At 42.8% G+C, this 23,563-nt stretch overlaps 1 protein-coding gene across 3 annotated transcripts; it reads right to left on the bottom strand.

Annotated features, from left to right (window-relative positions):
* Nucleotides 1-13,208: 13,208 nt before the first annotated feature.
* Nucleotides 13,209-18,989, bottom strand: LOC143036685 (uncharacterized). 3 transcript variants are annotated; one of them, XM_076204270.1, is made up of 3 exons: nt 16,443-18,989; nt 13,993-14,315; nt 13,209-13,728 (listed from the first exon to the last, which is right to left on the bottom strand). In XM_076204270.1, exons 1-3 carry the CDS (start codon nt 18,123-18,125, stop codon nt 13,650-13,652), a joined length of 2,085 nt encoding a protein of 694 aa, XP_076060385.1. In that variant the 5' UTR covers nt 18,126-18,989; the 3' UTR covers nt 13,209-13,649. The 3 variants fall into 3 exon arrangements, with proteins under 3 accessions (XP_076060385.1, XP_076060386.1, XP_076060383.1); XM_076204271.1 differs by having other exon boundaries at nt 13,209-13,725; XM_076204268.1 differs by having other exon boundaries at nt 13,209-14,315.
* Between the last annotated feature and the right edge of the window lie 4,574 nt (nt 18,990-23,563).

Raw genomic sequence — 23,563 nt, 5'->3', positions numbered from 1 at the left:
GCATCGGTTAGCTCGTTTCCTGGGACGCCCACATGTCTCGGCACCCAGTTGAGCGTAACACCCCTGCCTTGCTGGTGTAGCTTCAGAAGGAGTGCTAGGATGGAGATCAGTAAGCGTACATTGTCGCTGGGCTGTGTTGTATCCAAGCTGCCTAGCAGAGATTGTGAGTCCGTGTGGATCACCACAGGACCAGTTCTAGATATTAGAGCATGCTCTAACGCTCCTTGGACCGCTATGGCCTCAGCTTGGAGAGTGGACGCATGATCAGATACTCTCCTGCCAAAGGTCAAACCATCAGTCACAAAAGCAGCCCCTGCACTACAAGGCCTGTTGGGGTCCCGTTATACAACTCGAGCTAGGCCTTTATACTCGCTGTAGTTGGCAATCATAGTTCGCAAAGACGTCTCGGCCAGCTACCCGGCAGTCAATCAGAAACTCGGGAAAGAACCCCGGGTTCCCACCAGTCTCCTATAAAAGGACGGCGCCTAGCCGAGACGATCAGTTCACACGTAATTCTCTGCTTTCAGAGCTGTACTTGGAAGGTGTAAGATAAAACAACACTCGCCCGCCTGCCCCCCTCGGATTGCCATCGGATCCACTCTCTTGACTACGCTTCGGATATCGCCCATTCAACGCTCAAGCCTCACCTGGGACCAATCAGGACCGCTCAAGCCTAACCTGGGGTCAACCAGGAACGCTCAAACCTCACCTGGGGTCAATCAGGACCGCGCTACCTAGTTGGGGTTAACCAGTACCGCGCTATCTAGCTGGGGCTAATCAGCAACGCCACACGCGGGAAATGAATTCTACTCACTTCCCGTAAGATACATACACACACCTCTCACGAACATAACCCTGCCCCACGCACAGACATCTACACGTACTTTTTCTTCGACTAAAATTCACTTCCTTTCTAACTTTCTCTTACAATACATCTCATTTCAGTTTACCTCCCATTAAAGATTTTTCCGTTTTTCAACCTTTCTCTACTACTACGCCTCCTACAATTTTCTCAACTTCTGGTGATTTTAATTCCAGGCGTCGGCGTCGTCGTCCAAGTTCCCTGCCCATTTTCCCCGAGCCACCACCATAAACCGGCCCTAATCGCCCACGAAAAAGCGCTTTTTGGCAATAGCCCTCTTTTATACACTACTATCTTTTCATTTTTTTTTTACAGACATTCTTCCCCTCCCACAAAACCGATCCCGCGCGAGCGGGTGGTCTTTCCTAGCAAGACGACAAGTCGACAAGTTCACTCCCGGGCACGACATCTCCAAGCAGCACTCCTCTCCAAGCAGCAGTTCTCTCCAGCAGGACGCCTCGGGACCAGTTCTCTCCAGCAAGCCGCCTGGTTCCCTCCTGTGGCCCTTCGCTCCCAGCCACCTCGCTTGATGAGGCCCTCATTCCGGCCACGACGCTTGATGAGGCCTCACTCCGGACCTTCCCTCTAAGAGTCCGTGACCTCCGAGCCTATTAACCATTAAATCTTAGTTTTAGTGTTATTGTGAATCTCATTTTCCTGGCTTGTCCGAACCAAACAACAACAATAGTTACATTTTCTTAATAAGCATTTTTTTTTCACAAATTAATCCTGTATGGGTGAATTTTTGTCTGGGATTTACATTTTTTATATTTCTACTACCGAAGATTTACATATATTTTCATTTTGCCAATATATAATCCCAGCTTGTAAGAAAGAGTTTAGTGACCGCTTTTGTTTCTTTTGTTGTTTTATATTTTCTATTTGAGTTTGGATTGCCGAGGGAGGAGCAAAATGGCTTGTGAAGGTTGTGTGAACCTGGAGGTCCGTCTCAGGATGTGTGAGGAGGAGCTTCGTCTTCTCAGGAGTGCGCTCTTTTGAGAAGAGTGAATCCTCCACACAACCCAAAGATCGTACCACCTCTTCAACTACTGCCACTGCCGTGAGCGAGTGGCGCTCCGTGGGGTCCCGTTTGTCGAGCCCGTGTTTGGTAAGCGGGTCCCCTGCAGAGCAACCGCTGGCTCTAGCCAATCGTTTTGCTCTGCTGGAAGATGAAGTGGCTGAAAATCAGGAATTCTTGGTGGTAGGGGACTCCATGGTGCGAGGCTATGACGACATCCTGCAGCGAAAGAGTGAACGACGTTGAAAGCTTGTATGTCAACCGGGCTGTGGGATCGCTGATTGTACCCAGACCATCAAGGAGCAAAGGCAGACGAACAGGGTTACGATTGTTCATACAGGAAGTAACAATGTGGGTAGGATGAGATCAGAGGAACTTGTTCGGAATTACAAGGTCCTTCTTCAGGAGATGAAGGAGCGTGGGAGCCGTCACGTAGCCTGTGGGATCCTTCCGAGGATCGATGGTGGCTCGTGTTGGAACAGATTGTGCACGCAACTGGGATGCCACTTTCTTGATCCTTGGTATCTCTTTTCCAGGCGTCATGACCTTTATGCTTCTGATGGGATCCACCTTACTCGCAGAGGCAAAGATGTTCTTACAAACCTCATTGTGGGAGTTTGTAATGAACTAGTTAATTTTTTTGGGGTAGAAACTAAAAGAGAAGGGGAAATAAAGTGTATTGGAGTAAATAGAGTAGGATATAGCAATAACGTAGAGTTATATGTCAGTGTAGGACAAAATATAATTTTAGTATATAATGTCAATAGAGGACGAAATATTACATTACGATGTAATGTCAAATGACAAAATATCACGATGGGATGTAATAATAATGGGGGCCAAAATATTACGATGGGATATAATGATAGTGAAGAACAAAATATCACGATGGTATGTAATGTTAGTGGAGGACAAAATATTGCAGTAGGATAAAAATGTTAGTGGAGGACAAAATATCGCGGTAGAATATAATATCAGCGGAGGACAGACTATCATTTTAGGAAGGGATGCCGGACAGAGTAGAGTCTCCAACTGTCACTACGGCGGTCCAGGTTCGAATCCTGCCCAGGGCTACGCTTCCAGTCGTTACTCCAACTCTCTTGGGCGGGGAGTTGGGTGTGTGTGTGCGTGTAAGGTCACAGCATTACCCATAGATCGGTCATACGAGCTCTGAGATCTCTTCCAGGAGGGAAATAGCTGTCGATCACGAGTCCAAAGACCCTGGTGAATACACACACACACACACACACACACACACACACACACACACACACACACACACACACACACACACACACACACACACACACACACACACACATACACATACACACACACACACACACACACACACACACACACACACACACACACGCACACACACACACACACACACACACACACACACACACACACACACACACACACACACACACACCCATAGATCGGACCTACGAGCTCTGAGCTCTCTTCCAGGAGGGAAATAGCTGTCGATCACGAGTCCAACACGTGATCCAAAGACCAAAGACCAAGTGAACACACACACACACACACACACACACACACACACACACACACACACACACACACACACACACACACACACACACACACACACACACACACACGCACACACACACACACACGCACACACACACACACACACACACACACACACACGCGCGCGCGCGCATTATATATATATATATATATATATATATGTATATATGAGAGAGAATGTGGGTCTGAAATAATCTTAAATATATATATATATATATATATATATATATATATATATATATATATATATATACAAGGTATGTTCAATAAGTAATGAGAAAATGTCAAAGAAGACATTAAATATGATTTGATCAAAATACTACTTCATGGTGAAGTACACATACATATATTCTATAGAATTATTAACTGGCAACTTTCTATATTTGTAGGTCTGAGTTCAGCGGTGAAAGTGGTGGAACCAGTCTGATTCGGTTTGCCGATCTGTGAACACTTGTCAAGATGCAGGGAAACATGGAGCAACGTTACGCCGTCAAATTGTGTGTTAGACTTAAGAAAACTAAACAAGAAGCTTATGGAATGTTAAAGGAAGCCTATGGGGATGAACAGATGAGCCAGGCTAGTTTCTATCGGTGGTTTAACAGATTTTCTGAAGGAAATGAAAAGGTTGAAGATGAACCCAGATCTAGAGCACCGAAAAGTGCACGCAAGGAGGAAAACATTGAGGAAGTGCAAAGGTTAGTGATGCAAGACCGTCGAATATCTGTGAAGATGATATCTGAAGCTGTTGGTATTAGTATTGGCACAGTAGAGACAGTTCTGACCGAAGATCTGAAGCTCCACAAAGTCTGTGCCAAGTTCGTGCCACTCCGACGACCAGAGGCAGCAGTTTCGTGTGGAATGTTGCGCAAGTCAACGCTGGTGACCACCTGGATGGCCGACAGGGTAATGAAAGTGGTATAACACCCACCCTACAGCCCTGACCTAGCCCCTTGTGACTTCTCCCTCTTCCCACGCATGAAAGACAGCCTCAGGATAACTAGATTCCAGTCAACAGAGGAGCTGAAAGAGGCATCGTAAAGTTACCTGAAGGAACTACTGAAAAAGGACTTTGAGGAGGTCTTCTAGGATTGAGATAGACGCATGCAGAAGTGTGTAGATGCGAGAGGCAATTATTTTGAAGGAGACAAAGTTTTGTCAGCTTATGAAAATAGTGTCTCTCTTAACATTTTCTCATTACTTATTTAACATACATTGTATATATATATATATCTATATATATATATATATATATATATATATATATATATATATACATATATGTATACATATATGTATATATATATATATATGTATATATATATATATATATATATATATATATATATAAACTTGTAGACAGTAAGTACTTTCGTATATTACATTTTCAGACTAAATGAAAGAGATACAGAGTTGTGTTTAAATGTAAGTATCAGGTAGCAACCGTAGGTGGGGAGACAATACAATGTGGGTGGGAGGGGGGTGGCTTTACCTCCATCGACCTGACCAACACATATGGTTCAATCTGGCGGAAATATCTTGGTCACCATTTGGGTTACCAATTTATCACATTTAAAATATCCATAGCTTAGATTTATATTTCATTCAAAAGTGCCCGATATCAAGCAAGATTCTATAACATTCCTTTCATGCAAGTTTTTCCTTTCGCCAAAATTGTTGCCTTAAACCAATTAATATGATGGTTGTATGATGCTTTGTGTTGAAGTAACGTATTATTTTCCTGGGCAGATCTCACACTATACTTATGTTGGGAAATCCATGTTTCCAAGTTTTCATATATGAGAGAGTGATAGGTGGGGAAAGGTAAACGAAAATGGGCTAAGAATACATTTATTGTCCTAACGTTTCGGTCTCTATGACCTTCTTCGGAGGACTCGCAGATGTCTTCTGCGGTATTCACTCCAGATCTCCCCTCTTCCACCGGTCATAGAGATAGACACGTTAGGAGAATAAATGTATTCTTAGCCCATCTTCGTTACCCTTCCACACCTATCACTCTCTCATTTGTTTAAAAAAATTTATATATATATATATATATATATATATATATATATATATATATATATTATATATATATATTATATATATATATATGTATATTATACATATGTATATATAATATATATATATATATATATATATATACATATATATATACATATATATATGCATGTAGAATTAAATACGACAGCATTCTGACAATTGTTAAACTTTTTTTTAATGTTTTCTATTTGTCTTATCAACTTTTTTCCAGTTGTAGGGTGAGCTGATACAAGTTCTCCAAAGTTTTCCATTTAATATTCTCGAGCTTTCGTCTTCAAAGAGACATCATCAGGATTGACAAAATTTCTGCAATTCATTATTGCAGAAATATTGTCAATCCTGATGATGTCTCTTTGAAGACGAAAGCTCGAGAATATTAAATGGAAAACTATGGAGAACTTGTATCAGCTCACCCTACAACTGGAAAAAAGTTTATAAGACAAATAGAAAACATTAAGAAAAAGTTGAACAATTGTCAGAATGCTGTCGTATTTAATTCTACATGCATCAAAGAAAACCTGCTTCCTTATTTCACGAATATATATATATATATATATATATATATATATATATATATATATATATATATATATGTGTGTAATTTATTCTCTACCACCTATTGCTTATTCTACTTCTACAATGTACAATACATGAACTGAGTATGGACACGCCGTATTCATGTATAGTTTACATATTATATACAAGCACAGAACATATATTAAAAATCATATCGGTCGTATGACGACTTGCAGTTGGCAATGGCGTACGCAGGTGTCCTTCCGCGCTCGCCCGAATGACCACGCTGAGGTCTGACGCAATGGGAAGTCCCGTGGGAGTTCTCTGGAGAGGTCGTGACATCTTCTGTCTAATATGCTGCGTGAGTGCTTGTGCACGCTGGACATCTAAGGGATTGAACATTTCCTTCAAGGAAACTTCCGTGAAGCAGCTTTAAATTCTTATGGGCACTTACTTTGGGCCACAATGATGCTAAAACGTCAGTGTTCCTACATTTTCACTCGCACGTTAATTAGCTAAAGCAATTAAATTTACGAGTGGAGATGTTAGTTCTTACAGTAACCACTAGGTGGTTACTGCTCGCGTATCTTCAGCTTTTCTTCAATAATAAAAACAAATCTGGCCACTCCGAGTGTTTCACGCCTACAAGAGGAGACAATGTATCAATATCCTGGTTAAACTTGATAGTCTATCTTCATCTATTACCAAAAGTGACAAGTCCCCCCCCCCCCAACTGAAATACACTCGTTAGTTTTAATCCCTGCCACCAGGGGCTCAAATTTCCTAGCTAGCCCAGTCACAGAAATCAATAAAATAAGTAAATCTGATTTAAAGAACTAATTCAGTTGTATAATTCCACTCGAATTTTTCTATCTCGTGCATAGGACTTCTCCATACAAATCTTATATGACGTTTTCTAGTCTTCACTAGGTCAATTAAGAATGAAATAAGTCAAAATTAGAAACTGAAACTAAAGCTTTTATTTAGATTATACTGTGTTACCTGTGCCAATTGTGTCTACAATGATTTACACGAATTTAATAATCCCTCACAAAATATACTGAAAAGATGATTTCTGAATGGAGGGTACGGGGATTTGTTTAACTGATCTCTCAGATAATTATACACATTAACCTAGCAAATACATAACTATTTTTGTAGGGCACAAGCAAATACAATGTATATACGTGAATTAAAAACAGTAGATTTTCAGGCTAATTCAGAGTTCATCATCATAATTTGCAATATCGTCAGACTCGTTTCTGTATATATCGATCATTCATTTCAACACTGACAACTCAAAAAATGCTACTTTTCAGAAGCAAAATAAACTTTTAATTATGTAATACAGTCTCCCATGGAACTTTTAAACGAGGTATTTAGCAATGAATTTTTATTTCATGATTAAATGTAGTACATGACATCTCATATTAAAAATACATTTATTATAAACATGCTTTGTGCCTATTTGAAAAATAAATTTGGAATTATGACGTTATTGCCTTGAGCGACATCTAGCGGCCAGTTTTGCTACTAGAGTTATGGCGTTCTTACCACAAATAAATATAGAAAATGGCAAATTCAGTGGTATAAATAACTCAAAATCTTCAATTTTTGAGTTATGTCATTGTTGAAATGAATGAGCGGGATATGTTGAGCGGGATAGAAGAGCCTCAAAAGGAATTCAGATATATCAAGTCAGCAGACCTGATCAAAAGGTGCCCCCAAATATTATATATATATATATATATATATATATATATATATATATATATATATATATATATATGTATATATATAATATATATATATATATATATATAATGTGTGTGTGTATTCACTTTGGTCTTTGAATCACGTGCTGGACACGTGATCAATAGTTATTACCCTCCCGGACGAGAGCTCAGAGCTCGTATGACCGATCTATGGGTAATGCTGTGACCTTACACGCACACACACACCCAACTCCCCGCCCACGAGAGTTGGAGTAACGACTCGAAGCACAGCAATACTGATATTACTTCAGCCCTGGGCAGGATTCGAACCCGGACCGCCGTAGTGACAGTTGGGGATTCTACCAACCGCGCTACCGAGTCGTGTGTGTGTGTGTGTGTGTGTGTGTGTGTGTGTGTGTGTGTGTGTGTGTGTGTGTGTGTGTGTGTGTTGAATGGACAGCTGTATGTGAACCGATTTAAAATAATTATCGCCACCATTGCTGTTCACAGCTCGATGCAAAGGCTGTCTTCATGGTAGCAACAGAACCGTGAACGCTAACAACTTTTTCCCAACAACATTTGCTACTTTTATGTATTTGTCAGAAGTAATAAGCAATGTTGCAAATATTCACGTGCATAGTCTTAGTGCATGCGTTGTAATATTCAGGTATACAGGTGTAGTATTGCTTATTATGTTCTTTTTAATAAATTTGTAAAAGGGGGTGAATGTTTATAGCGGAAACGTTTTTAAGGTTAATTATTTTGTGAAAAAAAAAACGACCATGTTGCTCGACGGTCACGTAACAGTTGATGACGACGGTCCAAAGTCACTGTAATGTCCTACAACTGACGCAGGTATTTTTGAATTTGTGTCTCACTAGTCGCGAGATAGTCGAGGGACTGTCTAGACTAGGGGTTCCCAAAATGTAGGTCATGACCCCCAAAATGGTCATAAGCTTATCTGGAGAGTCATGGAGGGTTTAACTGTATGTACATTCAGCCACACAGACCCGCATATTGATTTGCTTGTATAAAAAAAACCTCATTCTCATTAAAATATATTATCAGATCAATCCTTGTTAATAAACATTGATAAACAATGATATACATTTTTTTTTGTTATTTCTCTCTCTGCTGTGATTGATAAAGTTTAAAGTAATGTATCTGCGATATTGAAAATTAGTACGTTTTCAGAAGACTTGTAACGGTGGGGTTCATGGTAGGCTTGGTTATACTGAAAGGGGTCACGTATTGGAAAAGTTTGGGAAACACTGGTCTAGTCAAAATCTGGATTGGTTCTTGTGTCCAACTTCAAATGAGAGATAACCGTCGCTTTACGATACTGGGTTTGGCAGGGATATATTTTGTAGACACACGTGGATATACACATACGTACATACATACACACATATCAAAAGGCTTTTCCCCCTTAAGCTACGCTTTGATCGATGCGATTATCGCTCAACGATGATCGTTCATGGTTCAATGGTGATCGTCATGCGATTGTCTGGAGCACTAAATCTTTGTTTTTGAGTGGTGTGTCTATTTTGATTCGAGCTGCAAAGTACGAGGCTGATAATTTTAACTGAACCTACCAATCAATGCCCCCTCTAATTCTTTGCTTGTGTGCAAACTTTGCCTCCTCTGAAAAGTATGTGCGCACCCATGGAGGCAAAGTCATTTCGTTTGCAATGGAAACGCTACATTTAGAAGAGAGAGAAAAAATATTGGCTTGACAGTTGGCAAGTTATCATATTCTTAGAGAATTTATAAGTTGATGTTTAGGTGGAACTTCTTTACTGAATGGATTTTGATATAATTTGAAAACCTTGTGTGTCCACATTTTTTCTTTATGTGCGTTAGTTGTAAAACATATGTGCTCGTGCACATGCGCACAGATTAGAGGGCACGTTGATACCAATACGTTTAGCCAAATACGTATGATGCCAGGAGGTATGATCCGCGTCACCCGCCATTGGCTGTGGTAGGCCAAGGTCCATATACTATATGGACCTTGTGGTAGGCTACTAATCGCACAAAATTAAACTTACTTTTACAAGGAAGGTAGCCAGTCAAGGAATACGCCAAACCCATGACCCATCCCACACCCATTTGTTTTCCCTTTCATTTTAGCCCATTGTGTAAGTTCATCCCTGTGTTCCAACCACTACCCGGGTCAGAAGCAATGCGGCAAGACAAAGAACATCCAAAGCAAGGCCTGCAGCCTAAGTTAGTTTACCCCCACCCCCACCACCACCACCACCACCACCACCATCACCACTTCATTTACATGGCGACCCTCACTCCTCGTCTGTAAGAGGCTCGTAGACAAGTGGGTAGAAAGAGAGGTAGATAACGAGTGTTATGTTTTTATAGTTTATGTATTTACATAATACCAGAAGGCGAGAAGGCGAAAGGACTTGTACATGCTCGCTCCCCGCTTTAATGTTTACAAACAACCGCCAGGTACCCGATTTCATTACTGTATAATGTTAATTTTTATGCTGATGTAACAATATGTAAACTATGTCAGTGTGTGTATTGATTTCAAAATCGCTTGTGTAAGCAGTTTTGCATGCAGAGTTTGTAACAGCCTTTCTGATTGGATAAAGAGTGAAGTAGGAGAAAATTTAATTGGTTCACGAGTGTGAGATCACGCCCTTAGGGGAAGTGCTTAAATATAAAAGTAAATATCATTGGACTAAAGAAATCATGACGTCATTGCAGAACTGATCTAGTAACCAAATTGAGGCTTCTTGACGTGAGCCTCTTGGTGTAGCTTATAGAACCAAGTGTAATATTATTCGGGAAGAAAAGAAAGAAAAATGAAACTCCATTTACTATTTGGAAATTGATTAAGTCGGATAATCTGAAGCATGGAGTCTAAAAAGAAAATAGTGAGTGACTAATTATACGTAACAAAGACAGTGATGAAAGGAAAGTGTAAAGTAAAAGCACAAAAGAAAGTCGGCCCATAGAGTCGACAGCAGAGTAGTGAAAGGGACCATTGGGGGTCACATCGTCCCTTTTCAAGTAATTAGAGAAAAAGAGGAGAAATCCCTCTGGACCGTGTCAGTCTATTATCAATTCACGACCTCTGTCAACTCAAACCTATATCTTAACCTTTCCTCTATTCAATAGTTATTCCGCTTGTACCCAAGGCTTCCTTCACCTTATCCACCCATCCCATTTTTGGTTTTCCACTCAAGTTCACTTAGTCCACCTCTACCTTACACATTATTTGCCAGTCTTTCTTCACTCATTCTATCCCTGTGCCCAAACCATCCCTTTATTCTATGTTTAATCCTATCTGACAGCTCCCTTTCCATCCTCGCTCTCCGCATCACCTACTTATTTCTCATTTTATCCATTCTTGTAATCCCTTTCATACTTCTTCTGCACTTCATCTCGAATAAATTTGAATTCCTACTTACAGTTTCTCTTCAAATCCAAATCTGCTTCATAAAGTGTCGTAGGCATAATCACTCCTTCACAGTCTTTCCTTCTCGTTAATCCCCACATGCCTAATTCTCAGGACAATTTTCATTCTCTCAAGACATTTACTTGCTTCCTTCACTCTACAGCGTACCTCCACTCCCATTTCTCCATTCCCTGCTACATGTGCCCCCTAAATACTTAAAATTATCCAGCTTCTCTTGGCCCATTTCTTTAAAACTTACCACCAACACACTGCCACCCTTTTCCTTTGTACATCTCATCATCTTACTTTTACCCACATTTACTACCAACTTTCTGTCGCATACCTTCTCCAGCTCTATCACCAACTGCCTCAGACCCTCTCACCCAGCCGAAAGCGCAGTGTCATCAACGAACAACAACTGGCTTACTTCCCATTTCCCTCCACTCTTACTAACCCCCTCCAAGCCCATGCCCACCACGCTCGCATTTACCTTTTGTAACATTCTATCCATGTACACGATGAACAACCATAGTGACATCACACAACCTTGGCGTAACTCCACCTTCACCTCAAATCAGTCATTCACCTCAACCCAAAAGCAAATTCTACTACTCACGTAAAAACTTGCCTGCTCTTAATAACATTCCCCTCATGCCATACATCTACAACACCTACTATTTCTTCTTGTCGACACTGTCATAAACCTACTCCAAATTCATAAAAGTCTTAGAGACACGCTTACTTTTCGTCAAAAATTATTTATATTTGCTTTGCTACAAAAAATTGATCCACTCACTCTCTACCTTTCCTAAACCCACACTGTGCTTCCTCAGTTACGCTAACACGCACGCACACACACACACACACACACACACACACACACACACACACACACACACACACACACACACACACACACACACACACACACACACACACACACACACACACACACACACACACACACACACACACACACACACACACACACACACACACACACACACACACACACTTTCAACGAACGGACGGCTTGAAGAATGTTCTGAAGAAAAGTGCCGATTGTGGATCCCAACGCAAAGAGAAGTACCTTTTTGTATTTACAGGGTGGGGGGAAATTGCTCGTGGGGCAGTAGGTAAGTAGGAAAAGAGGAGAAGGGGAGGGATTGCTGGGGAAATGGAAGGAAATGAGGATGTGGAGGACTTGGCCCAAGCAGACAAGCGTAAGGTCAACATGAAACGACCACCGGACCAGCTCAGTGATGACGAAATGGCAAATAAAAATGTAAAGATTAGAAGTATAGAGAGGAGCAATACAGTAGAAAGTGACGAGAATATGTTCCAGGGATTTAAAGAGGGTGGGGGGGACACAACACCCCCCCACTCGGAAAGTATAGCACAGACAAGACCAGACCAATTAAGATTAAATTCAAGTCACAAACAACGGCAGAGAATATCTTATCCAAAACAGGGAAACTAGCAACAAGTGAACAATACAAAAAGATATGGATAAAAAGAGAAATGAATAAAGAGGAAAGAGAGGAAGAAAAGCAGAAAAGACTGGAAGCTAAGGCAAAAAACGAGAACAGAACGGAGTCAGAGAAAGAGAGATTCTATTGGAGAGTAGTGAACATGAAACTAAGGAAGTTCGACATACAAAAGAAAAACATAAGGGAAACAGAGAACACAATGGAAGTGGCAGAAAACTAAGAGTGTCTTACACAAATATAGATGGATTAATAACAGGATTGAATGAGCTGAATGATTATTTGAAGGAAAAAGAACCAGACATAATGGGAATTGTAGAAACAAAATTAAAAGGCCCACTACCACCCAACAGTGTAGGACATGATGCATACAATTATTGGATTAGAAACAGAGAGAAAAAGCAAGGGGGTGGAGTTATGTTCCTGACTAAGAAGGATATAAACGTGAAAGGTGTCTGTGAGGGCGAACGAGGAACTATGTTCTCTCGGCCCTGAAAAGTAATACCAGTTCGGGTGCTACTGGATCTGCTGGGGCTTTAATCAAACATCAAAAGGAATCAGTGGATTTAAAAGAGTTAACGAATACAATAAACCATCAAACTGTACAATACAAGGTTGTAGAATGGGAACATCTAATACGAGGTGCTCAACACCTCCGTATCGTAACAACAGTAGCGATGTCCGGGTGCGTATGGACGAACCGTTCCGGCCCAATCGGATGCGGCGATGTCTTGAGAACAGCAAAGGTGAGGAGACCCGACGTCGAGTAGCCTGCGACTGGAGTAATGAAGACTTGGGATTGGCGTGGCAGTGGGTAGTCTTCGCAGGACGTCTTCTGACCAAGTTCTGCGCGACGTTGGGGAGGAGGGGTATATATACCCCTGAAACTGCCGACGTGGCCGCTCCGCGCAGGCGCAGTCTTCTCGGGCTTCAAAAGTTCGAAGCCGACTCGCTCGTTGTACTGGCGCGCAAACAAGCCGATTCGCCGAGGTGGGGAGCCAAACGACTATCAGTGCAGCCGCGATGAATTGACTTGTGGCCGGGGGAAGGGGGATGGGCCCTTACACCACCCCCGGGACAAGAATCTACTAGGAGTAGATTAAAACAAAATTAATGGTAACTCAAGAGGATGAAAGGAAAAATAAAACCTAGCCAGGATTTAAGATCTACTTAGGAGGTCAGCACCTAGATTGTCTTTTCCAGCAATGTGGACAACTCTAAATTTATAGGCCTGAAGGGCCAAAGCCCAACGAAGGAGACGGTCATTCTTTCCTTTGAAAGTAGCTAAATACAAGAGAGGTTTGTGATCAACTTCTAACACAAACTCTTTGCCACGGAGATAATAATCAAACCTGGAGATGGAGAAAACGACCGCAAGACATTCACGCTCGATGGTGGAGTATCTCTTCTCACGATCCAAAAGTTTCCTACTGGCATATGCGACGGGATGTGGGCATTCATCGTGATACTGGAGTAAAACAGCCCCCAGACCATAAAGAGAGGCATCGGTCCTAAGGACGAAAGTCAGCTTAGGATCGGGCAACCGCAAGATGGGTTGAGAAGATATGGCAGCTTTCAAATGGCAGAAACGGTCCAAGAGGTCTTCGGTCCAGGGGAGAGGTTCAGGGCTAGTCTTCCGTAGTAGATCAGATAAGGGGCCGGTGTAGTCGGAGGCCTGAGGAATAAACAACTTATAAAAGGAGATCAGACCAAGGAAGGTCCTAAGTAACTTCTTACTGGTTGGTGGAGGAATGCGGGTTATGGCCTCAATCTTGGTATGTTGAGGTTTTAAAGAGGTTCCATCTAAAATAAAGCCAAGGTATTTGATGGAAGAAACTCCAAATCTACACTTCGAAGGCTTGACAGTCAGATGGTGGTCCCGTAGCCGTTCGAAGACGCGATTTAGAGCTTCGAGATGTCGATCCCAGCTTTTGGAAAAAACAAAGACGTTGTCAAAATAAAAGCACACATTTGATAAATTATCTAATACTAGTCTCATCAGGCGGATGTATGTAGCACTTGCCGTTACCAGACCAAAGGGCATTCGGCAGAATTCCATCAAACCTAGATGAGTGGGAAAGGACGTTAGGGCTTGGGCTTTGTCTGAAAGAGGTACTTGGTAATATGCCTTGCAGAGGTCCAGTTCACTAAAGTACCTAGCCCCAGAGAATTTGTACAAATCTTCTTCCATGCTGCAGGTTGGTTCAGCATGGAATACTGTGACAGAGTTTAGTTGGCGATAATCTATGGCCATCCTATAGGATCCATCAGTTTTTCTTACCATGACGACAGGCGAAGAATGAGGAGAGGAGGATCGTTGGATAATCCCTTGACGGAAGAGGGTTTCAACTTCTTTCTCGAAGACAGGTCTAAGGTGGATTGGCACTGGGTACACTTTGGCTTGTACTCTGTCAGTAGTGGTAAGTTGTATATCATGAGTTATAGTGGATGTACATCCGGGCTCGTCTGAGAAAACATCTTTATACTCACCCATTAGAATCTGAAGTTGGACTAGCTGATCCGGGGCGAGTTGTCCCACTTCAGGTTTATCAGTTGAAGGGGAGAGGATCATGCCGTCAGGTGTCAAAGGCAACTGTGAAAGAAGATCACACGGATCCCCTTCATCAACGATGGATACCTTCTCTTTCCCTGGGGCGGAAAGCTCTTCTATGGCGGAAATCTCATCCATCAGTTCCAATTGCTGCACCTGGGCCCTGCGGTGATATCTTTTTAAAATGTTAGCATGGTAAAGTCTATGTCCTCGAGGGGTCTCTATTACGTAATTCGCTTCACCACGTCTCTCCAATACGTTGTAGGGTCCATTCCAAGTGACGAGGAGTTTACTTGTATCACTAGGCAGGAGTACTAGAACTTCATCACCTGGTTTAAATTGACGGTTTTGAGACTTCAGATCGAAGTACGCCTTGTACCGGGAACTGCTGATGTCGGCTTGTTGCGCAGCCATTTGAGAACATTCTGCCAGCTTGTCCTGTAGTTCTATTACATATTGGAAACTGGACCTCTCTTCCTCGTGGAGGGTACGGTTTTCCCACAGATCTCTTAAAACTGTGAGTGGGCCTCTAACAGACCGACCGTACAATAACTCGAAGGCTGAAAACCCTGTCCTGTCGCTCGGGAGTTCTCTGAGGGCAAACAAAGTTGGTATTAGATACCTGTGCCATTCACGGGGCTTCTCAGCACACAATTTACGAAGAATAGCCTTCAAGGGGCCATGTAGTCTCTCAATCCTTCCATTTCCACTAGGATGGAAGGGAGTGGTGAAGATAGGTTTCACGCCCAACATTCGGTGGAGTTCCTTCATTAGATTAGACGTGAATTGGGTACCTCTGTCTGAAAGTATTTCCCGGGGAATACCAACTCTCGAGAAAATAGTTAACAAGGCCTCAGCGACCGAAATAGAGTCTATATCTTTTAAGGGAACTGCTTCAGGAAATCCAGTGGCAAAATCTATCAAGGTAAGAATGTACCTGTGCCCATCGGAAGATGCTGGAGAAAGAGGTCCAACCAAGTCTATGGCAACACGGGCGAAAGGTTCAGTGACGATGGGCATGGGTTGTAATGGGACTGGTGGTACTCGTCCCTTCGCTGAGAAGCGTTGACATTTGTCACAAGACCGACAGAAGGTTCTGATGTCGGTTCCCATACCAGGCCAGTAAAATTGTTCTGCTACCTTTAATTCCGTCTTCCGGTGAGAGAAGTGTCCAGCTAAAGGGCTCTCATGAGCAATGGAGAGGATAACAGGGCGACAATCACGGGGAACAACCAATGTAGACTTTCCTACCTTATCAGGGCGATTAGAAGTTAAACATTTCCGATAGAGGAGACCGTCCGTCTTGACAAACTGGTAAGTAGACCCGTTCCTCGTTCGGTCTATTTCTCCCGAGGCTGCTTTTGCTCTAGCGGCAGAGAGTGTCTCACACGAGGACTGGAGTAGACTGAAGTTGTCGGGCGTCACCGAGAGAGGTTGTAGGGCAGGCAGAGCTAAGGGGTGAATCCGTTTCATTTTGCCGGCTCTGGTCTGGACTGCACATACCAGGTGCTTGGGAGAGGGTGTAGCAGTTTGTGTCGGGCGTGGAATTGCGGAGTCATCAGCTGGAGAGGAACATTCAGATATATTAGGATCTTTAACGCCTGGAACGTTACCAATTAAGACACTAGCAAATTTGATGGGTGCTCTGACGACGTCGGTCCATCCCTCGTAATAAGGACATCGAAGGTAACAAGAAACCAGAGGAAAGGCATCTACTCGGCCCAAGTAGTCGGCAACATAGACTTTCTTGCAACTCGGGACATCTATATCTGGTAGCATCTCATCTGATACGACTACGCAGGAACAGCCGGTGTCCCGGATTATAGTAGACACCCAGGCCCCATTGATGGTACCAGAGGCCTGGAAGTGAGGGACTGTTCTATCAGACAGGCAAAACCCTACCTTATATGGCTGCGTAGTTGACGTGCCTTCTTTGAAAGTGCGGGGATTCCTAGGGCAACGAGGCCGAATGTGTCCAATTTCTCCACAACCGTGACATGTCAAAGGTGGAGAGTCCTTTCGGCCGCTAGACGGATTCGGGGTCGCCGTGGTTACCTTAGGCGGCTTAGGTGGTCGAGAGAACTTCTTTGCATTTGGAATCGAGGTTCGAGGAAGATTAGGGTGGGCTGACGTCCAATCGTCAGCCAAACGAATGGCCTCAGTTAACGTAGAGGGTCGTCGTTCCTTGATGAAAGCACGCAAGTCTGGATGGAGGGAAGACAAAAACTGGTCAAGTATCATAAAGTCTTTCAAATCATTGAAAGTATTCCCTACCTCTGAGGAATCTAACCACGCCTGGAATAGTCTGGTTAGTTGAAATGAGAACTGAAGAAAAGTTTCTCCTGGAGAAATCTTGGCATTCCGAAAGTCTACGCGGTAACCATCAGGAGTCTTGTTAAAACCTGACAATAAAGCTTTCTTCAGTAGCTCATAGTTCTTAGTTATCTCTGGGGAGAGAGATATGTACATATCAGCTGCCTTTCCCGTAAGTAAGGTACCCAGTCTCACGGCATAGCTGTCTGAACTCAGCTTAAGTAGTTCTGCAATTCTCTCAAAACGGTTAAGGTAAGAGGCAATATCTTCCCCCTCTTGTAATAGAGGGAGCTGGGGACGACTTACCGAATCATGTGGAGTCGCGGTAGGTTGCTTTGTCGCCGTGATACGAGCTAGCTCTAGCTCCTTTTCCGCTTCAATCTTGGCCTTCTCCTTTTCCGCTTCAATCTTGGCCTTCTCCCTCTCTGCTTCAATCTTGGCCTTCTCCGCTTCAATTTCAGCTAAGCGGGTCTTGTGCTCAATTTCCTCCTTCTTGGCTCGTCGCTCTTTTTCACGTTCTTCTCGTTCAATAGCTTGCTGTTCTATGACGTATTTGCCGATATCTCCTCCTGCGAGGCCTAAAGCTATAGCCTGTTCCTTAAGCTCCTGAACAGATATCATATTGACGAGAATAAGTAACGAATAAGGCACAAGTCAATGATTATGATACAAGACAAACAAGATACGTGTTAACGAACAAGAGAAAAAGATACGTGTCAATGAATAAAACAAATAAGATACGTGTCAACGACTAAAGACAAACTGCACAACCAAGGGACATCAAATAACACCGAAAGTAAATGAAATAAGTAAAATTAAGCAGAAGCAAAAATACAAGGGACGTAAATGCATCAAACAAATACAAGCTGTAAGACAAGAAACATTACTCGCTTAAAGCAAATGGAACAATTTTACCCACTTCAAAACGCCACAACGTAATGTACGTATTAATACACACGTAAACAGCTATGAAACAATCAAAACCTCAAAGCACAAGAGGACTCACTTCCGGGCCACAGACAGTGAGTGCGCGTTCAAAGCGACTTAGAGCCCAGCAAACACTTGTAGCACCAGTCGTGGCAAGGTCGCCAGAAATGTGAGGGCGAACGAGGAACTATGTTCTCTCGGCCCTGAAAAGTAATACCAGTTCGGGTGCTACTGGATCTGCTGGGGCTTTAATCAAACATCAAAAGGAATCAATGGATTTAAAAGAGTTAACGAATACAATAAACCATCAAACTGTACAATACAAGGTTGTAGAATGGGAACATCTAATACGAGGTGCTCAACACCTCCGTATCGTAACAACAGTAGCGATGTCCGGGTGCGTATGGACGAACCGTTCCGGCCCAATCGGATGCGGCGTGTCTTGAGAACAGCAAAGGTGAGGAGACCCGACGTCGAGTAGCCTGCGACTGGAGTAATGAAGACTTGGGATTGGCGTGGCAGTGGGTAGTCTTCGCAGGACGTCTTCTGACCAAGTTCTACTCGACGTTGTTTTTTTTTTTTTTTTGGATCTTTAAGGCTATCGACCTATAATGAGGTCATTAAGCCTGGTGTGAACCTGCGATCCTTTTTAATCTACCATTATAATTTCCACAATAGTCCTGTAGTGCGCAAATAAAATACTACTTTGTCAATAAGTAAACGGTCGTCGGTCAGAAGATTTGTGGTGCTTAGTTGAATTTTCTTAAGTTTGCAGTGTTGTATAAGCGCTTTGCGCTGTGTGTTGTATCTTGAGCAGTGTATGAGTATGTGTCTTATGGATAGTATAGTGTTGCAGGTGTTGCATTGTGGAGGAAATACGCCATTAATGTATGGGTTTAGGTGGGTGAGGCGGGTCGAATTCATCCTCAGTCTTGCTATGGCGATTTCCTCCTGTCTGTTATTTCTGTATGATGTCGACCAATCTGTTATGTGTTCCTTTTGTTTGTGCGAGATGTCGAGATTGTTCCACTGGAGTTGCCAGTGGGTGTGTAATTGTTTTCTTAAAACAGAATTGAAGGTTCCTATGTCCAGGGGTATGTCGGTAATAGAGTCTATTTCTAAGGCAGTTTTGGCTAAGGTGTCCGCTTTCTCATTCCCGAAGATCCCAATGTGACTGGGAACCCAAGAGAGAGTAATGGACTTGTTAGTTATCGACAATGTGCTAATGATTTTGCCCAAGAGGAAGTTCTCCATATGGTTACCTGACTTAATTGACTGAAGTGCACTTAGTGAATCTGTGAATATGACGAAATTACTATGTGTGTCAGATTGAGCATATTCTAAGGCTTGATATATACCGTAGAGTTCGGCGATATATATGCTCGTATGGTCCGGCAATCTGAACATCATCCGGGTTTGGTTGCAGTATAACCCTGTCCCAGTTTTGGGGCCGCACTTGGAGCCATCAGTGTACAGTGCCCTGTGGTCATTGTACTTTTGGATGGTCTCCAGGGTCTTCTGTCTCAGTTCTTCTGTGGAAGACGTATTCTTCTTGAGGTCTTGATTGATGTTGACCTTCGGGGCGATGTTTTTCCACGGTGGTAGATGGGTGGCTTCCAGCTGTTCTATTGACCACAGTGGCACTGAGTACTGCTCACACAAGGATCGGATCCTGATGGAAAGGGGATTTAGGCTGGAGTTGGTGAAGTGCTCGTGTTGTTTGATGGTCTCCTTGCAGGGATGTTGAGGGATGCGAAGCGCTTTGGCGACGTATCTTAGGGCAAGGAGCTCGCGCCTGTAGTGGAGGGGGGGTACGTTTGCTTCGACCTCCAGCCTCTCGATCCTTGTGCAGCGTAGTGCTCCAAGTGCTATTCTTAGGCCTTTGTTTTGGATGATGTTCAGGGGTTGTAACGTGGCTAGTGTTGCCGAACCATAAATCTGACACCCATAGTCTAGTTTTGATCTAATTAGGGACTTATAAATCATTAGCAGGGATTTCCTATCTGCTCCCCAATTTGTGCCCGTTAGTTTACGTAGCAAATTAATTCTCTTGTTGCACGCATCAACTAGGTATTTTACATGGGCCTTCCAGTTTAGCCTGGAGTCCAGTCTCAGGCCAAGAAAAAAGGTTGAATTTTGTACTGGAATGGGAGTACCATGTAATTGCAGATTTATTTCTGCCTGGGCTCTGCGTGAAAATACAATTACTGTTGACTTTAATTCCGAAAACTTAAATCCCCATTTGTCAGACCAGTCCTGGAGCGAGTCCAGGGCCAGTTGTACGCGAGAGCCGGAAAACTTGGCATTCGGAGAGGAATGCCAGATTCCGACATCGTCAGCGTATAATGAGTATTTAAGGTTCCGAGGTGGAGCGGGTAGAATATCGTTTATCAGCAACATAAAAAGTGTGGGACTTAACACACTTCCCTGTGGTACGCCATTTTCTTGGGTGCGTACTGTTGAATAGTAATTTTGAATTTTGACCGAAAATGTGCGGTCTTTTAAAAAATTTTGAATGAAAATAGGGAGATTCCCTCTAAGGCCAAGTGCATAGAGTTTTTCGAGGATACCACGTCGCCATGCCATGTCGTAGGCTCTTTCTAAATCCAAAAAGCAAGCAACAAGATATTCTTTCCTCTCGAAGGAGGAGAGGATATCTTGTTCTAATTTGACTAAATGGTCAAGACTACTTCTATTTTTCCTGAAACCACATTGGGCAGGAACTATTAAATTTTGAGATTCTAGTATGTATTTCAATCTGTTATTGGCCATACGTTCTAATACTTTGCATAAGCAGTTGGTAAGCGCTATAGGGCGATAAGAGGAAGGACTCTTTGGGTCCTTCCCCTTTTTGAGAATAGGTATGACGTGGGCATGTCTCCATGTTTCTGGGAATTCTTGACTAATCCAAATTGTGTTGTATATTTCTAATAATTTTTCCAGTGAAATTGAATTCAAGTGTTGCAGCATCTCATACCTAATCTCATCTGGGCCAGCAGAGGTTCCTCTACACGAGCTTAAGGCTTGTTTAAGCTCGTGTAGTTGGAAGGGGGTGTTATATTCGTAGTGTGTCTGTGTATGGAAGATCAGAGGTTCTGCTTCCCGTGTTTGTTTGTGTTGTAAAAAGGTTGGTGAATAGTTATTCGTGTTGCTTGTTTGCGTAAATGTGTCTGCGATTGTGTTTGCGATGTCCAGGGGAGCATCTACAAACTTGTTTCCAATTGTTAGGGTCTTAATGTTGGGCGTGTATTTGCCGTCTATTTTACGGACGGCTGACCAGATTTGTGATAGAGAAGTGTTTGCGTTTATAGTTGAGATGTAGTCATGCCAAGACTTACGTTTGGCATGTTTTATTGTTCTACGGGCCTCTGCTTGCGTCTTTTTAAAAGTAATGAAATGGGGTGCAATAGGGTTATTTTTAAAAGTTCGATATGCCCTATTCCGCTTGCAAAGTGCTTTTCTGCAGTCTGATGTCCACCAAGGAACTCTATGCTTGTGAAATACCGAGGTTTTTGGTATATGCTCATGCGCTGAATTCAAAATAGAGTTTGATAAATTGAAAATTTTGTCATCCATATTATCCCCTGTGATGTTGACGTTGGTGGTTGTGCGATACATTTTCCAGTTGGCCTTTTTGATGTTAAATTTGGGACAGGGAGGGGGTGAGTTGTCTCCGTAGGCTGGAGGAGCCGTAGTGTTGTTACCCCCTATTTTTATTATTACTGGGAAATGATCGCTTAGCATGGTGTCGTCATGCGTATCCCATTGGGTGTTGTCAGACAACGCAGGAGATGATATGGATAAATCTATACATGAAAATGAACCCCTAGTATTGTCTACTCGAGTGGGACTGCCAGTGTTTAGGAGGACCAGGTTGTTTGATTCGAGCACTTCTTCCATCTGCTCCCCTCGACGAGAGGTTATTTTGCTACCCCACATGCGATGGTGGGAGTTGAAATCTCCCACTATCAGTTTGTGGTGGGGTAGTTGTTCTATCAACCCGTTTAGTTCCTCTAGTGGAAAACGAGGGTCGGGAGGTAGGTACAGGGAGCAGATGGTTACGAGTTTGTTGTGCAGTTTCGTTTTTATAGCGACTGCTTCCAAGGTGGTGGCCAGTGGTAGTTCCACTTGGGGAAGGCAGTCGCTGACTGCAACTGCGACCCCCCCTCCAGGCGCCAACCTGTCCTTCCTATAGGTGGTGTAGTTCTTCAGTTTGAACTCAACACTGGGGTCAAGGTGAGTCTCTTGTAGACAAATAACTGAGGGGTTGTTGAGCGAGTTAAAAATTATTAAGTCATTTAATTTACTTCTAATACCTCGGCAATTCCACTGGATTATTTTCATTTTTTTTTTTTTTTTTTAGTTTTTTTTTTATTTATGTTTTTTTTTTTTATTTATTTATTTATTTTTTTATTTTTATTTTTATCTGCTTCGGTTTCTTCCTTTCTTGGCCTTAGTGGGAGAGGTGTGTTTAGCCCCGGATGAACGGTCTGGCTGGTAATAGGACTTAAAAGTCGTTTTTTGGGAAACGGAGATCTCCATATTGACATCCTCTTCAGTACGTGTGGGCACACGTTTGGAAGGCTCTGGATGGCCGGGGAAGGAAGGTGCGAGTGAGTTTTGCCTGTTACTTTGGCGTGTGTTCTTTGTCCTTGGAGTGCTTGCTCTCAGTTTGCGTTTCAATGGTTCTGTACGTTTTTTTAACTGCCGAAGCATAGGAAGTTGCTCCGGAAGTACTAGTTGGGGTAACTAGTCTTTCCATCACACGCTTCCTTGCTTCGTAAAAGGATATGCCACAAGTTGCTTTCTCTGTACAGATTTCTTTTTCTAATTTGAAAGTGGGACAGTCTCGGGAGGTTGATGCATGGTTGTTATTGGAGGGACAGTTGACACATTGAAGCACCTTTGCAGAGCAAGCATCCATAGGATGTTCGCCTGCACATTTACCGCATACGACTGTTTGTTTGCTGCAGAATTTGGCTAGGTGACCATATTTAAAGCATTTGTTGCAGCGCAAAGGGTTGGGGACATATGGTCGTGTTGGGACATGTATATATCCAATTTTGACATGATCAGGGAGGGTTGTGGAATTGAACGTGAGGATTATCAGGGGCGTGTTCACTCGCATGTTT

Source organism: Oratosquilla oratoria, chromosome 21 (assembly GCF_046742065.1).
Source record: "Oratosquilla oratoria isolate Oo_2021 chromosome 21, ASM4674206v1, whole genome shotgun sequence".
Classification (NCBI taxonomy): Eukaryota; Metazoa; Arthropoda; class Malacostraca; order Stomatopoda; family Squillidae; genus Oratosquilla; species Oratosquilla oratoria.
Note: the sequence above shows the minus strand (reverse complement) of the source record. Positions and strands in the feature narration are given on the sequence as shown.

Excerpts from the sequence above, each read along its gene's own strand:
- LOC143036685 (XM_076204268.1), bottom strand. The coding sequence starts at position 18,125 with ATGATATCTGTTCAGGAGCTTAAGGAACAGGCTATAGCTTTAGGCCTC. Across the intron at positions 14,316-16,442 it reads CTTCTAATCGCCCTGATAAG|GCCTCCGACTACACCGGCCC; the intron begins GTAGGAAAGTCT and ends TTTATTCCTCAG.